This window comes from Trematomus bernacchii, unplaced genomic scaffold (genome assembly GCF_902827165.1).
Source record: "Trematomus bernacchii unplaced genomic scaffold, fTreBer1.1, whole genome shotgun sequence".
Classification (NCBI taxonomy): domain Eukaryota; kingdom Metazoa; phylum Chordata; class Actinopteri; order Perciformes; family Nototheniidae; genus Trematomus; species Trematomus bernacchii.
This window is the reverse complement of record NW_022987973.1, coordinates 9,912,120-9,929,173: the sequence shown is the minus strand read 5'-3', so window position 1 is coordinate 9,929,173 and position 17,054 is coordinate 9,912,120. Positions and strand designations below refer to the sequence as shown.

Genomic DNA, 17,054 nt, shown 5'->3' with positions numbered 1-17,054 from the left:
TTGGTAGTGCAGATGCTTTCTCATTCAAAATCATTAATCCTGTTGGTGCAGGACAATGAGTCCACTTGTTATCTCTCTTAAAAGCAAGTCCTTTCAGAAAGCGACTATTATATGTGCATTTATCATCATTATAAGGGCATGGATAATAAAACACTGTGAAACGGAAAGCACAAGGACCACTTGGGTTATTGTTCTGCTGACAGACAGCTTTTATTCGACTGTTGTTAAGCAGGATTTTTACTCATCCTCTAAAAGAGCATGTCACTCACTGGCCATACTCGGTCTCAGGAAAGGAATGAAAAGCATGTCGTCTTGTCACCACCTGGCATGCAAACAGTAAAACCTTACTATATACATTCCAGTTCATTTTCAATAATGTGGTGCAATACTTGCAGCAGGAACAAGATTCATAATGTCAGAAAACAGTAGTGCGAACAAACTTGGAAAAAAGTATCACACAAATAGATGCCAAATTAAGAAATTAGATGCAACACAAACCAAGTTGTTGTGCCCGTACTTCTCTTTGTAAGTCTTATCTGAGTTCATCTAATTCCACAATTGCACAACACTGTTTCTTTGTGACCGATCTAAAGCAAACCACATTTGGCAACTCCTGCTTTTTGCTGATTTTATGATCCCACCAAATTGCCTCTGCAGTTACACCCATTGTGGAAATGCTGTTCACTGCTGTGCTGGTTCTTTGCTGTGGGGTTTTAGCAATTTCAAACAGAATGTTTTATTTAATGCTACATTTACCTTTAGGAGTGATGTAACGGTCTCATGTGTGCTATTCCATGAAAGCACAATGTGAGCAGTGCGACTTTAACAACTGTGATGACTGTGGTATTTAAGGGTGAAACAAGAAGGGGGCTGCCAGTTTCTCAATAACTACAAATGTGAAAAAATGTTCTGTAACAATACTAAAAAGCAGAGGAGTGCTGGATAGGGACCAGCAAGACATCTTAAAACAAAGTTGTGCTTTGGCATAATGGATGGCATACTTTTTGGGCAGAACTGAAACCCTGTCCTTTAGCTTTGAGCAGACCTGCAGCCAGGAGCGGGGCACCATAAAAGCTGCATCAGCCAATCACTGCAGCAGAGGGCCTGCATCAGCCTCTCTGTGTTTGCTTCTCTCACTACTATTTCCGCCCCACCTCTTTCAGTTCATTTCAGTTTAGGCCAGATGCCACTTGAGGGAACTCACAATGCTTTTCCAACTCAAAAGAGTGGACCGAGTGACGTAAAAAAAGCTTTTTCCCATGCGCACCATCAGTGTGGTACCATCATACATCCAAGCTAGTTTTCATCTCTTTTGTTCATTAAGTGGTGCATTTCCTCTGCATCCCTTCACCCACTTAGTCTCATCTTTTCCGTGTCCCATTATCTTTTACTCTTATCCTCTGTATGAATCCATTTGCGTTCTAATCCCAGCTGCAGCCCCTTTCCTCAGTCCCTGCTCTATTCGTGATGTTGAGGTTGGAGAAAGATCTAACATGTTGAGACGTCCCCGTTTAAATGGGAGGTTTATTCTTTATTGGATTGTCTCTTTTTCCCTTTTCAGTTATTTTTAATCTCATCATAAGATAACGATGTGCAGTATGTAGGACATTAGGTTAAACCTTTTCAAAAATACCTGTGGTGAACTGAAAAAAGAGACTTGAGGCATAATGACTTTTTAGACAAAGAAGCAAGGTTGCAAATGATGTCCATTGTTCCTGAAGTGGTCCCTCTTCCCTCTGCCCCCCCACAGGGAAGTGATGCCTGGCATGGTGATGTTTCGGCGGCGCTGGTCAGTCGGCAGTGATGACCTGGTGCTGCCCGCCCTCTTCCTCTTTCTATTGCACTGCATCTGGTGAGTCACTGTATTGATTGTGTATATATATAGTTATGTGCACATGTATTTTGACAATCAGTGGATTTCTGCATGAGGAAATCTATTTGCTTACCCTTTGATTTCATACTCAGGTTGGTGGTTTTGTCCGTGGTTCTGTTCGGCCTCCCGTACGGCTCAGAGCAGTCGTGTTCTTTGACGCTGGTGGACCATGGCCGAGGGTACCTGGGCATCCTGGTCAGCTGCCTTATCTGTGAGAGCGCCATCATGTGGCTGAGTATGAGAGGCAGCATTCTGTACACACAGCCCAGGGAAGCTGTGCAGTACGTCATCTATATACGGCTAGGTAAGACACACTGCTTGTGAAGATTACTAGTGGTTCTAAATTAAGATCCAAACACTGTTTATATTGATTTGGCAGATATTGATCATTATTCCCTCTCCCTCTTTCTCTCCAGCTATTCTGTTGGTGGAGCTCGTATATGCTGTGGTGGGAATTGCTTGGCTTGTCCAGTATTACCAACCTTGCTCTGACGTCACTGCCAAAAACTTGGCTCTGGGTGAGTGCATGAAGAAATAAATGAGCTTCTTTGTAAAGTAAGTTAAAAGGGGTTTGTTATGCTTGAATGTGAATGATGTTTTGTGTTCTTTTGCAGGAATCGTTGCATGCAACTGGCTCGTGATATTCAGTGTCTGCATTACCCTCATGTGCACCTTTGATCCCACGGGTCGGACTTTTGTCAAACTTAAAGCCACCCGTCGGCGTCAGCGCAACCTCACCACGTACACACTCAGGTATTAACAGGCGCTTACTCCTCTGTTTCTCTTTTTGTCTCATATTTTGCCTTTACACAAAACTCAACCAAAGCACAGCATCCATCCAGGCGTGCACATCTTACCTGTTTCTCACACTAAGTCTTGACAGCCCTCCTTGCCCTTTTCTCTTCATTAGACACAGGCTAGAGGAAGGCCAAGCCAGCAGCTGGAGCAGGAGACTGAAGTTCTTCATGTGCTGCACCAGAGCACAGGATACACAATCAGTGAGTCACAACACTTACCCGCTTCCTCTCCGCCGGTAAAGTAAATCAGATGGGAATAAAACCAGAAATATGTTAGGCATAAAGTCCAGTGAGCCAGTCATTAAAATAAGCACTGACAGGATGATTCAACATTGTGGCATAAAGGCGATCACTGCTCAGCTACTCACTGGCAACATTAAGCTTTTCTTATAAAATATGAATGTCATATATTTAATTTCAGGCTAAATCAATTTACTAGCTGACTAAAAATAAGTAAGTGTGCACCACTGCAGTCATATAAAGCCCACTAACTGCCATCCTCTAGACCACACGTGTCAAACTCAAGGCCCGGGGGCCAAATCAGGCCCTTGGTGGATTTAATTTCGGCCCGCAGGATAATTTTGAATTACTATTAGATCTGGCCCGCCGGTATATTGCACGCACACCTTCACTCAATCCTGAGGATTTCCTCAGCTCAGAGCCTGACCCCAAACATTGATGAACTTGCACCCAAGATGAGATGCCAAGTATCTGGCTTGAACTAGCATCACAGAGCAGCAAACTGAGTTTCAATGGATGTTTCCTTCTGCACTTTTTTTCTTGCGACAACAGGGCATGTTGAGTTTTTTCTTTGAGGGAAATTGTTTTTTTGAAGCTGTTGTTGGCCTGTGGAGAAATGTAATCATAAGAAATGACTCCGGAAAAGCTGCAGATAGAGCCATAAGAAATGAATGCAACTGATTATTTAATGTTGTTTTTATAGGCAATAATTTAAGCGTTGTTAGTTCCAGGTTTAATATGTGCAATAAGTTCATTTCAATACGTTTTGCAATAAACATTGAACCAGTCCGGCCCTCGACGAGTACCGATTTTTTAAATTTTGGCCCACTGTGTATTTGAGTTTGACACCCCTGCGTCTAGACTGAACTGCAGATTTAAAGTCATGAAAGTAAAAAACTCTGAAAGAATGCCATGAGCTTTTAGCCAGCAGTTCAATGTCTAAAGACATGCTGACCTCAGTGAGCTGGTACAAACCCACCGGACCAGACAAACCCTCAGGTTAGTGCGCTGTGAAGCATTCAAAAATATCCCTCAGCTATACAAGCCATACTGCCTTACATTACATGCATAAATATATATGTCCAAGTATGTATCTAAAGTTATCAACAAGTATCGTATCAAGTCCAAAGCCCATGAACTATGATAATTAACTCAGTCTACCCAGGGGCCCCTATTGTGAAATGACATAAATGCGTGGGCAACTTATTTTGTTAAACATGCTCCATCAGTCTTTTTTCATGGTCATTTTTTTAATGCACCCTGTTATGTTAAAAGTTTAATAAAAACAATCCCATTGCGAAACACTGTTTATTTTGATTGTGGATTCGAAAATGCTCTGCAGGCCATACAGTTGTAACCTGAGTATTACTGATTTAAAGGTTGCATGATTTAATGAAACTACTTAATTTAATTCTCTTTTTTTGTTATGCTTTTCCAACTTTTCCTGATGTTTGCTGCTCTCATGTCCAGGATGCGTATTCAGAAGTGGCCAGCCTTTTTGCAGAGTTCTTCAGAGACCTGGACATTGTGCCTAGTGATATCATTGCTGGCCTGGTTCTTCTCCGCCAGAGGCAGAGGTCTAAGAGATCATCTATCCTGGACCAGGTATCGCTGTCAATACAACTATATTAATGTCTGTATTTTTGTGCTTGTAAAAATAATAACTTTCATACCCTTTTTTTTACCTCGCAAGGGCAACAATGACATTTTAGCCTTCTTATCTGGAATGCCTGTCACTCGTAATACTCGATACCTGGACCTTAAGAACTCGGTGAGTTTCTATCTGAATAATACAATGAGACAGTGAAGGTTGACTTGTGTGAAGTCTTGTTAAACTTCAGGTTTTCAAATAAACACTGCCTCATACAAATACACAATGCATTTAAACACATTTTTAAAGGCTCTTCTGTGTTTTTTTAAAAAGGAATTTACCTGCTTAAAGACATGTAAAAGATTGCAAAACAATGCACAAAGAGAGGGCTCCCTAGCTAACAAAGTTTTCACAAGAACTCACAAGAAAGGACCCTGATTTTCACAAGAAAACTAGATATGTGTCTTAGCTATTAGCTTAATTTGTGTTCATTTCACACTAAACAAACAAGATAGTTGTACTCCTCAACTAATGGCACAAGTTGTTTTGATAGTTAACTGTCTTTAAAAACCTTAGCTTTCCTGCAGTACTGTATATTTCTATGCAATTATTGTGCATTTATGTCTGAATATCTCAGTATGTCCATGATATTACTGCCATCCCTCTGTCGTTCTCATGTGTGTGTCCGTCTGCCCGCCTGTCTCTCTCCCTCTTGCAGGTCGAGATGAACATGTACAAGGATGTGTGTTACTACATGCTCTTCGCCCTGGCTGCATATGGTTGGCCCATGTACTTAATGAGGAAGCCTGCCTGTGGGCTGTGCCGCCTTGCCAGCTCCTGCCCGTAAGCTCTCAAACATTCACCCGCACAGTTTTGATCTATTTGGCTTCTGTGTCCCTTGAGCCTCTTCAAAACGGATCCAATCTCACATGCGTCAACACTTGCCAAGTAGTAATCCACAGAGACAATGCCACTCTAGTTGGACTCGCTCACTGACACGAGCGGTGTCTAATGAATCACATTCTCTTATCCATATGGCCTGCACTATGATACTAGATCATGACTCTGTAACCTCATCAGTTTACTACAATTTTCTTGTCACAAATACTGCTTTACAAAAAAAATGTTATCTGTCTTTTTGTATTTATGTGTTCTCCTGTTTTCTTCGTATCTTTGCTTCTCATGCCAGCTGTATGTCAGTGTCCAGCTCGCGGATGACTCAGGCTGTGACAGTTGAGGAGGACAACTGTTGCGGTTGTAATGTCCTGGCCATACGGAGACACTTCCTGGACAGAGACCTCAAGCAGGTTCAGATTGTCTACACATCCTGCCACGATGCTGTGAGTAATCTGGCAGTTGGCTAAAGAGTAGTCAGAGATGTTGGGTTTCACTTCCTAAATTAGCCAAAGGATGTGTTGTGTGCAGGAATGTCTGCGGAACAGTGTCAGGATTTGTATTTAATTTTGTATTTGTCCAATTTGTTTTTGTTTTTGTTTTGATGTTAAAGCATACAACTTTTTTTGCAAAATATACTGTTTTGGTACGTTATGATACACCATGGTTAAGCTCTCCCGCACACGAAGCCAAAGCTCTGCATAAAACAGCTTTAATCTGTAGTTTTGGCTATCATTTGAACATGTTTTGGAAACACTTTACTCTCCAGTTGAGTTGCTGAGATATGTGGAGCCTGTGTCCACCCCCCCGGCAGTAAGTCAAGTGTGTTCTCGGACAGGGTTGGACTCTGCAGAGGCTGTTTGTGATTGTCAGGGACAGATTCTTCAGGTGCAGCCAAAGAGGGGTGACTGCCATCTTTGGTGGCCTAAGGATTGCATTTCTGCCCTCAACATTTATATCAGTCTTTTACCAGCATTGTCCAAAGCCAAGATAACGTTATACTGAGTTACATTTCATTTGTCAAATTATGATCCATGTTGAAATGATCCCTTCCTTGTTGAAGAGGGACCAAACATTTTTCATATACCTTTTCTATCTGAAATCCTGGTAAATGGGTTACAGTAGGTAATACCCACCAATATCGGTGACATGCAGTATTGGTAATAACAGATGCCTGCGCATATCCTAAAGAATGATACCACACCGACTAATATATAAATTGGGGACATATGTGATGGGTATGTCATCCATGGTTGTTTCCTTGACCACCTTTGGGTACATTTGTATCTAGTAAAGCTGCTGCATCCCCATTCTAAAGGGATAGTTTAGTTTTGATCAAGTGGGGTTATATTAGGCCCCTGGTTTGGAGAAGCAAATGGGAGTACCAGCTAGAGAGCAAAGCACTTTACTGCAGTGGACGGGGGCAGCAGCAAAATGTTTTTTAGCCATCTAAAAATGGCCCCTCTAAAGTATCTAGACCCAATTAATTATAGCTGGCTTGCCGGTTGCAAATACAAAAAAAGTTTGTTGGCAATTATTAACAATAACATTTGAAAGCATTTTTACCTCCGTTATATAAGACGATGGTCGAAGTAAACACAAACCAAATGTGTTTACTTAATATGAAAAGACAGTGGTTCCCTCACCTTTTTTTGTCAAGACCCATCACTTTCAAATCCAAATGGGCACTCGTATTCCTACAGAAGTAGAAAGAAATTGTTGTTAAAATAGTTTCCTAATTTCATCGGATATTCAATTATTCAATTTAGTTTTATGTGGAATTTCCACAGCATTCACATTAGCACGTCATGCTCATGATGATGATTTCTAAAGCAGAACCTTTCTCAGTGAACTCTTGTTAAGTTTCCATCTATAAATGTCATTGTGAAATGACATATGAAGTGACTTATATGACTGTATGGTGCCGTGGCAAGTTAGGAAAGGTTTAACGAGAGAGACTTAGGAAGGGCTCTGTTTGCTGGGATGAAAGTGGAACCAGCTAGAATTGGTCTGTTCCTCTCACTTTGTCACCACAGTTTACTGTCCGCTCTGCATCTTCCTTACAGGTTTACGAAACACCGTTTTTTGTGGCAGTGGACCATGCGAAAAAGAAAGTTGTAATCAGTATCAGAGGAACCCTGTCTCCAAAGGTTAGTTTAAGCTTTCTTTTCTTGATTTTACAATAATGTCTCTTCAACTATCTAAAAAGAAATAGTGCACTTGTTCCCTTTACCACAGCAACACCTCCAGAGCAGGTGGAATTCTCATAGTTAAATGCAGCGTTCTCAAACTCCTACACCTTTTACGAAAAAAGCAGAAACGTGACTGTCCACTTGTGGTAAAAAGTATAGGACATTTTGTTCTACAAGTGTTTGAGCATTCCTGTAGTGCTGTAAGACCTGAACTGAACCTACAGGAAAGAGATTACTCACGCCCGCCTTGTAAAAAAGGCAAAACATATTTTCAAGAGGAAAATTACTACTATTTCTGTTGATTTCTGATGATCTGCTCTCAACCATTCAAAGCGGGTAGCGGCTGTACGCGTAGAAAACACAAATACAGTAGAATACAAAGATTAGAGAAGCATTTGAAATGTGCTTTTGAATATATAAAACTTAATCTGTAGAGCTCAAGGCAAACATCACACCTCTAACACAGTAACACAGTTGCCAAAAAAAGAACTTGACAAAAATGATTAAAGTAAGGCTGACATAAAGGCATAAACTCATGCTTCATGGTCTTATAACTCTTGCTACAGCTGCTCAGGTACACTTATTAAAGTATAACCAAAAGTAATCCAGTTTGAATCTTGTGAATGGTGTTTGTAAGTCTTTTGTGTAATGTGTGCACTTTTGTAAGATTTTTGCTTTCTCTGTCGATATTCCCCATTTTTTTTTTAGTACCTCCACCTGTGTTCTCTGCTTCATGCCGTCTTTTGTAGAATTAATTTCTATTGTGTGTATCAGGACGCCTTGACGGATCTGACGGGGGATTCTGAGCGTTTGCCCGTAGAGGAGCAGCACGGGACCTGGCTTGGCCACAAGGTCAGAGATTACTGTATTACAATACATTACTTTAAACCATGAGATGTTTCCTCTTTAAGTATCTCTGTTCTCAATCTGTGCACTTCCAACACGTAACATCATCCCAGAATCCAAAGGTCATTTGAGTTGTTAATCAAAATAACTGCTTGTTATGGCTCTTTTAATAATACATTTTGAAGGAGACTTTTTGTCCACAATTGTGTCTTTTTCCATCCTCTCCTCCACTTAATCCCTATCTCTTTCTTTTCCCTCTCAGGGGATGGTTTTCTCAGCAGAATACATTAAGAAGAAACTGGAGCAGGAAATGATCTTATCCCAAGCCTTTGGAAGAGACTTGGTACACGACTCCAATATACCCTATAAAGAATGGCCGGCTCAATAATTAACCTTTTGTGCCTCTGTTCTCTGGATGTGTTAACACTACTGTAGTGCTTTATGAGTGTAATGACTCTGGCTTTCTCTCTCAGAACAAGGGCACCATGCACTATGGGCTGGTGATAGTCGGGCACTCTCTTGGTGCAGGCACTGCTGCTATCCTCTCCTTCCTGCTGAGACCTCAGTATCCCACACTGCACTGCTACTCTTACTCTCCACCTGGTGGCCTTTTTAGGTAAGCCCATCCCGGAGTGTTTGTAGGAAGTGCAAGTGACTATACAAAACAAAATCAGGTCATTCTGTTCGATTACATTGTGAAATAAGTCTTTTAAAGCCTGTTTGCCAAATGAATGCATACATTCCATGTTTATAATGTTTCATACCAGTCTGCTATCACAGGTTATTCACTCTCCACTTGTTTACTGAAACCTAGGTCCAAAGCTGTCCAAATATACATTACTGTCAAACCACAGAATACAAGAATGTAAGGATAATGCATTGACATTGTACAACAGGGTTGTGCAGTTATGTTCCCATTTGCTCAATAAAAAGAAGCAAAACAAGAAAAGTCATCCGACACAATAAAAGTAAAGATTGAATATAACCCAACAAATCTAGCAGCTTTCATACAGGACACAAGGGGTCACAACATTACAGTACGGAAATGACTCGCATGCTTTGTGACCACGTACTGAAGGTGTAGTTATAGTGGTACAGCTTTAAATAATCAGACCAGGAAACCTTTTTGAAGTTATTAAACCATGAAGGCAAACATCTGCTATTGTTCACCACAGTTACATTGTGCTTTCTGGCTGTGAACATGTTTTGTTGTCAGCTATGTCTTTCATGTGCATCGATCAAGAGCCATATATTTCCTAGCAATCATTTTTATGGTCTTCTTGTGTTTTATCAATTATACACTTTTTCTCAATTGTCCTATTTTAAAAGCAGTACCACGTAAACCTGTTTTTCAGGCCCAATCAATCGTGTCCTTTTCAGTCTGTGAGATCACACTTCGATGCCTTATTTTAGAAATGCACCTGTTAATGGTGTGACACATTATTCTGCGCGCAGGGTTTCTTTTTTATCTGTGGTTTCGGTTGTGATTTTGTTATAATAATGTTCTCTTGCTTATTTTCTGTCCATCATTATCAGTATTGTATCAACCAGACTAAAATGCACTTGCAGGAGTGAGCCTTTGTGTGGATATTGTCAGAAAATAATATTATGAAGAAACTATTATAAAGAAATGTTCTTTAGTGCGAGTTGAAAATGTGTACAGAGAGCTGCCTTCACATGATGCGCTGGCTGTGCCAATGTTTACCTACGGGGAGAGAGGCACCGCCCTGCTAGGTGGAAGCGTTGTCCTTGGGTCACATTATTTCAACTCTGACCTCAGTTGCCGCTGACCTTTCAAAGCCTCACCAATGAGATAACAGCTGTGTGTGACAGCCAGAAGCCACAAAGGCAAATAGGACACGCTGCCATGGAGACAAAACCGCCTGGCTGCCTTAACCTCAGTTTTACGCCCTACATAGTGCTGAGCAAATAGAAAGTGATCGTACATGTAAAGGCAGCTTTACTCTCTCCACATGTCCTGTTTACATAATTAAAGTGTTTCTTTCTCTTATTTACACAGTGAGGATGCCATGGAGTACTCAAAAGAGTTCGTCACATCTGTGGTATTAGGAAAAGACCTGGTACCAAGGTATCTCTTCTACTATGTGCAACATTCTGTGTTTAATTTCACTTTGCTGCATGCTTACAACAATTCTGCTGCTGCTCTCTCATAGGCTGGGCCTGTCACAACTGGAGGGTTTCCGACGCCACCTTCTGGAAGTCCTGCAGAAAAGTAACAAGCCTAAGGTGACTTCTTCTGACCCTGTAGAGAGGATGAAACATGGATATAAAGACCTGTTGTAGTATTAACTTGTAACCCCTACTTAGTAATAGTAGATTTGGGGACAGCTTTATGGACATTTGAATGAAAACAACTCGACAGTTCAAATACTAATGAATAATAACGTTGTTTCCAAGTTCTGCATGGCTGATTGAAATATACTGCAGGCTTTCACACAGCCTCTCACAACACTGCAGTCTCAGTATCTCTGCTGTAATTAAAGCATCATTGAGTTAACCCCTGGCTGCTGCAGAAACACATCCAATGTACAGAAGATATATTTAGATTCAGATGTTATGTTGCATAACCCGTTTTTCTTTGCTTCAGTGGAGGATCATTGCGGGAGGCACCAAATGCATCCCGAAATCAGAGCTTCCAGTGGAGGATGAAGATCCTCAGTCTCAGCCAGCAGCGCCTCCCAGCAGTCGCCTGTGGCTCCACCCCAGTGACCTCAGCATTGCCCTTTCAGCCTCCACCCCCCTCTACCCTCCCGGCAGGATCATCCATGTGGTGCACAACCATCCTCCAGAGGCATGGTGAGGAAACTGATTGGAAAGCTGTCTGTAGCTTAAACTAATGATATGTACATACAAATGTTGCTACTGTTTCTACCTGTATGAGATTCAGTTGCGCGGTATTGACATTTAAATTGTCTTTGTCCAAAATCTAATTTGTTAGCCACACCACACAAATGGTTTTATATCTGAGGTGTGGACACACTCTCCTTAAAGCAAATTAAATATATTTTTCAGACCTGTGAAATAAAAGAGCTGGCAGCTCAGTGGGAAAAGGTGTACATTGCATACTGGGGACAGTGTGGGCTTAAAATGTGTCACGCAGCACTCCCCTGGCTTTCTATCTGCTCTCTCTGCTGGGCTGTGATGTTTTATTTAATCTTCCTATCACTACATTTTTTATTTGTACGTGGTGTTATTAGTTCTGTACTATGTGGGAAATATAACTCTTTAGATGAAGACATTTTGATGTTGATTCTGTAAGACACAGGTATCAAACATGCTGCATCAGCCGGTCTCTTATCCAGGGCCAGAATACTTTAGAGGGATCTCATGAGCTGATGGATATTAACAGATGGATTCTCCATCTTAAAAAGTGTAAGGGATGGTAATAACTTTTTAAAAGAGATCATTGCAGTTGTCATGTTTGATAACACTCAGTGATGGTGGCTACTATAACACAATCAAAGGTAACTTATGGTTGCATTGCTGACCAACACTGAAAGCCAATTACCTCAAATAGAGTCCATCGAGATGCCACAATCTGATCTCTGGCCTGTAGTAGTTTACTGCTAATGCAATGATGCTGTATGTATCTGATGAAGACACAAAAGCAAATAGCCTTCAAATCTTTAACCATCATTTACAAGATGGCGCAAAACCATGAGGCAGAATTGGTTCGATCAGGTTAATCTCACGATGCCAGCGAGATGCCGTCCTCGTGTCCTTTTTTTATGTCTGATGGTTTTTAAAAGAACACTGCAATGAAGATACTGAACAATTATTTGTCCCCTCTTTACTGTTTTGGGAAATAATTATTAGTTGGCCATATACAGCAAGTGAGCTTTTAGCCCCATCTTTGGAGTCTGTTCTTGTTTCTAAGATGAGCTCACTTTCTGAAGTCTGTCACATAATGTTCTACTCACTGGTGTCATAGCCTCGATTATGCTTCTCCCATATGGTGAGGCAGACTGTTGCAAAATCTGCATGTGTGTTCACTTCATCATGATTGACAGACTCTCTCTTTCCGCTCTTTAGCTGTGGCCAGGAGGAGCCAACATACTCAGCTCTGTGGGGAGACAACAAGGCCTTCAATGAGGTCATCATATCACCAGCCATGCTCAATGAGCACATGCCGCACATGGTGATGGAGGGGCTCAACAAGGTCTGTTTTATCTGGGTGCATGCAGATGGATTCGGCAGGGGAGTTGAAATTGTGGTGTACTAACACAAATAATGTTGGTTCTGATTTTCCACACTGGGTTGCTGGATGATAAATACATGTGAAAAATGTAATCATGTATATGCTAACACATGTTAATTAAGGGGATACCCCTTTTAAAAATTACATTTTCTCCCTTAAACTACAGGCAAGCAACAGAAATATAACTTCTTTCTTAAATCCCATATATATATATATATATATATATATATATATATATATATATATATATATATATATATATATATATATATATATATATATATATATATATAAACTAATTTTACAATTATATTTGCTGATGGGGTTCACTTTATGGTGTACCAACAGCAAAGATAAGTGCATGCTGAAGCTGTAGTTTGACTAGAGCAGTGTGAGAAACAGACATTTAACAATCACAGTATTTGGATTCATTGAGTAGGTAGTCCAAAATGGACTTTGATTTTAGAAATGCAACATAGATCCTTTTTGTAGGTTTGGTAAAACCTTCACTAGAATGCTTTCAGAAAGCTTGGACATACAGTTATTCTTCCCTGGCCTTTAAACCAACCCATCTCATGATTGAACATTGCTGCAATCAAAAAAACAATTGTTGAATACGTTGTAGTGATTCTTTTCACTCAAAAACCACACTTTTGCAAAGACAGAATACCAATCTTCATCAGGGTTTTGGAAGATTGAACCCGACTCTATGGTCAAATGTGTGCATGTGGCCCTTCATTAACTTACCATTTGTTTTCTTCTAGTTTCAAAGCATGGGAACTTCTCCCTCCTGGTGTTATGGTGTTCTCTATGGTGGTCTTTCTTAATGTGAGATACAAGGGCATTGAACATCTGCTTTGATTACAGGGTATCAATGTGTATGTTTGCATGTGACTGTCTCACTGTTATTATTGTTGCTGAAGTTGTACGTCTGTTCCTTTCTGATTCTCTTCTTACTTGGTTTTTCATTGGACTTTGTGGCTCAGGCTTTTGTCAGTATATCTCTAAATGGATGATATTGTGTCTGCTGCCGTGCGTAGTCTGTAGTATGATACCTCTGGTGTTTCTGCAGGTACTGGAACCATTTTGTGCCCAGTCTGAGCAGGAAAACTGTGAACCAGAGGAGCCTGAAGTGCATCAACCCAGCTGCATTTCCACTGCGTTCAAAACCTCGCAAACCTCGCTAAACTTAAGTCCTGTTCCCTCTAATTCGTCCTCTTCTAACCACAAAGACCCGTCTTGCGCTGAGTCCCTCAAAGAAACTGAAGCTGTCCCTGTGACTGTCGATGCTGAGTCTTTTCTTCCTCCTCCTCCTCTTTCTCTATCAGACTGTACTTCTGCCTCGGAGTCTGTTTCGGTGTCTGTCCCCCAAATCTCTAACAGTCCCTCCAACTCTCACTCAGGAGCGCTCTCTATAGAAGAGCATTCCAGCATTCCTCCTCAAACCCAATCGATCCTATCCGACTTTAACCCTTATGCAGATATGATTGCTGCTCCCGTTTCTGAAATGCCACCTCACGAGACAAACAGTTCTCAGATAGAAGATCCTTCTCTTAAAATGGTTATATCACATGGCTCTTCGCAGAAACCAGAAGTCCGCAGTTTACACATGCCAAACACTCCCTCTGATACTGTTGTATAGACACTCAGTATTAGTCGTGGCCTCCATTAGCCGCTATACACAACACATTTATCAAAGTAGTCGTGTCTGTTTTATTATTCATCGTAAAAGACTTAGAAACTGCCAGTCTTGCTATTAATACTGTGACTAAATGGCCAGACTAATGTGCTCTTGAGGTTTATTAAGAGAAAGAGTTTGCCTGATGTTAAAGCTCAGAATATTGTGACAGTCCTTGGTGAAAAGCCTTCTTATAAGACTGGCTCTTACATTTAAAAGTGACCATAGAAGAGGTGTATAGAGCCTGCCAGTTATTCCACTAAGAGAAGGCAATAAAGTCTCAGATGCAAAGCAGCTCAACTGCTTTAACAGTTGAGAAAAGATGGAAAGTTGGCAACATGTTTCCTCTTGCTACATAGACTTCCTTTTGCTCTTTCCACAATATAACAACTGGTTCCTGGGTTAGGCTGCAAGTCCAGGCAAGTTCCCTGTATTGTGTTAAAGGGTGTTCCAGGAAAGTAGAAATGTGGAGAAGAACCTCAAAGAATGTTAACAACTGGCAAGTTGGAACCAGAAATGTGCGTTCACAACAGCAAGGTGTTGGGGTGATATTGTCAATAAGTAGTCCCTGGTATACATCACAGGTCAAAGGAGTATATTACCATACAATAATATGTAACACCTTAAAAACGTACAGTTAAAATGTGTCTTTTACAACTATGTGTACAATATTTTTCTATTTAATGAGATTCATAATCCAGGTTTCCTCACATCAACCCTTCAATTATTTCCATTCCTTGCACAGCTACAGTACATTTGGTCAAGTGCTGTGTGCATGAACTTGCCAACCCTTTTCCTCCAGTTAACAAGTTTCCTTTGTATTCACAAAGTTTCCATGGTAACCTCATTTCTTCCACATTAACTGCTCTTTCTTCCTTATTGGCTGGGTTTTTCAGGGGCTGCAGCTCTTCTTCTCACTTCTCTTTTTGGGGCCTTACATAAAAAAATGGCAACAGGAATCGTATTCTCAACCATCCATTTCATATTACTATGTATAAATGTGCTTTTATAAATTATATATGTGATGTGAATATAAGACTGAACGGGTTGCAGTACATTACATAATTTAAAACTCCGAGTATAAACTTCTCTCCTGCTCTGCAGTCTCATGCTTTGATTTCTTTTAGTTTTGTTGTCATAGTGCCTATAGTGCAGGTGAAGTGTTTGAATGTGTGTGTGCCAAATATTTGCTGTAGTTTATCACTTACAGCAATGTTGTTATGTGTCATTGCTCACACTCACTCATGTAACATCGTCATGTTTTCATTTGTGGTCCATAACCATCTACACAACCCAAACATTATGTTGCCATTTTTAACTTAACGAGCATGCTTCCCTGTGATTTGTTGTCTTTGTTTACATCCATTTTCAGTTTGTTTTGCCATTTTATGTTCCATTGTTCCATCACTTGTATGTTTTTGTGTTCTCATGTGTTCCACATGTTTTTTACGCCAAGTGTTTTAACTCATTAAAGTTAACCAAATACATGCAATTGTGTGTTGATGTGATTTGCCGTTGTGTGTTTGTTTTCCTCACACTTTAACAATTAACACACCAGAGTCAGATTTTGTGGAAAATATTATTTAGAATGTTTTGAAGTTGCCTATACTTTTCTCTTATGGTTCACTACGCCTTATCGTTACAAAGTCTTGTGTAGTTTTTGCTCGGGCATTATGACTCCATCGTGGGTGTTTAATGTCAGTCGGAGTAGGTGTAAGCTCACCATTAGATTGCACATTTATCAGAACCACACTTTTCTTTTTTAACACCATAATAATAGATGGCATCATATCAGCAGTTAAATATAGATAAAGGTGTTTCTTGTGACAATAGAAAACCATGATAATCTTACAGAGTGTGGTCCGAATAACTAACTTTGCAACCAGCTTTTGGGAGTGTGTTGATACCAAAAGTGTTAATGGTCCGTGGATAATATGTATATATTTTTTAAATATAGTAGAAATAAAAAAATGTAACTTATTTCTATCGGTTGTCAGTTCAACAGATTCCTCTGCATCCACTTTTTTTTTGGGATATATGTTCTTTTCAGTTAGAACTGGGCCTTTCGTAAGCAAATTTTGTTCTGTTCATGTTGATTGTCAGTGCGTATCTTCCCTGCTCTCTTGCTCTCATCATACCTTTATCTCTCAAGTCACGTATCTGTGTACCCTTTGTTCTTGTGACAGGTTCTGGAGAACTACAACAAAGGGAAAACTGCTTTGCTCTCAGCAGCAAAGATCATGGTGAGCCCCACAGAAGTGGACTTGAACCCAGAGAGCATGTTCGTGGATACATCAAAAACTCAGCAGCCGACGCTTACAACCCACCACCGGAGGAACAGTAGTGTTCGGTTAGTACAGCAGGCACCACTGTGGGTGTACTTTTTTTTCCTATCTGTATAATCATTTTCCCCTCTTAAGTTAAGATATACTGGAGAAAGACTCTTATTAAACTGCAGGAATAATCATGGGGACATGTCTAATTTTATTTTAACTTTCTAGGCAATACTTTACACTACTACTGCTACTAACTGCTACTTTATTGTTTTCTCAAAATCATCGCTTCTGTCTGTTTTGTTTGGTTAAAAAAAAAACAGACAAAAAACATTGCTACGGTAAGCAAAGCATGCTATTAATTTTGCATAATGTGCTCCCTTCTCTCATGCACGCATGCACGCTGTCTGACCACAGAGCAGTTGCAACTTACAGTATGGTAGTATTCAGT

The 17,054-nt window shown here is 40.4% G+C and overlaps 1 protein-coding gene across 2 annotated transcripts in view; it reads left to right on the top strand.

Annotated features, from left to right (window-relative positions):
• dagla (diacylglycerol lipase, alpha) overlaps positions 1–17,054 on the top strand; it is a 40,302-nt gene that overhangs the window by 19,390 nt on the left and 3,858 nt on the right. The window contains exons 3-21 of one of the 2 annotated variants that reach the window (XM_034116318.1): positions 1,751–1,852; positions 1,966–2,177; positions 2,290–2,391; positions 2,488–2,626; positions 2,784–2,871; positions 4,381–4,515; positions 4,604–4,681; positions 5,220–5,344; positions 5,691–5,841; positions 7,462–7,545; positions 8,362–8,439; positions 8,696–8,776; positions 8,907–9,049; positions 10,454–10,522; positions 10,608–10,680; positions 11,042–11,250; positions 12,487–12,613; positions 16,517–16,680; positions 16,927–16,944. In XM_034116318.1, coding sequence (XP_033972209.1) covers positions 1,758–1,852; positions 1,966–2,177; positions 2,290–2,391; positions 2,488–2,626; positions 2,784–2,871; positions 4,381–4,515; positions 4,604–4,681; positions 5,220–5,344; positions 5,691–5,841; positions 7,462–7,545; positions 8,362–8,439; positions 8,696–8,776; positions 8,907–9,049; positions 10,454–10,522; positions 10,608–10,680; positions 11,042–11,250; positions 12,487–12,613; positions 16,517–16,680; positions 16,927–16,944 — 2,171 coding nt within the window. In that variant the 5' untranslated portion in view covers positions 1,751–1,757. The remainder of the gene's footprint in view (positions 1–1,750; positions 1,853–1,965; positions 2,178–2,289; positions 2,392–2,487; positions 2,627–2,783; positions 2,872–4,380; positions 4,516–4,603; positions 4,682–5,219; positions 5,345–5,690; positions 5,842–7,461; positions 7,546–8,361; positions 8,440–8,695; positions 8,777–8,906; positions 9,050–10,453; positions 10,523–10,607; positions 10,681–11,041; positions 11,251–12,486; positions 12,614–16,516; positions 16,681–16,926; positions 16,945–17,054) is intronic. The other variant, XM_034116319.1, reaches the window with a different exon arrangement.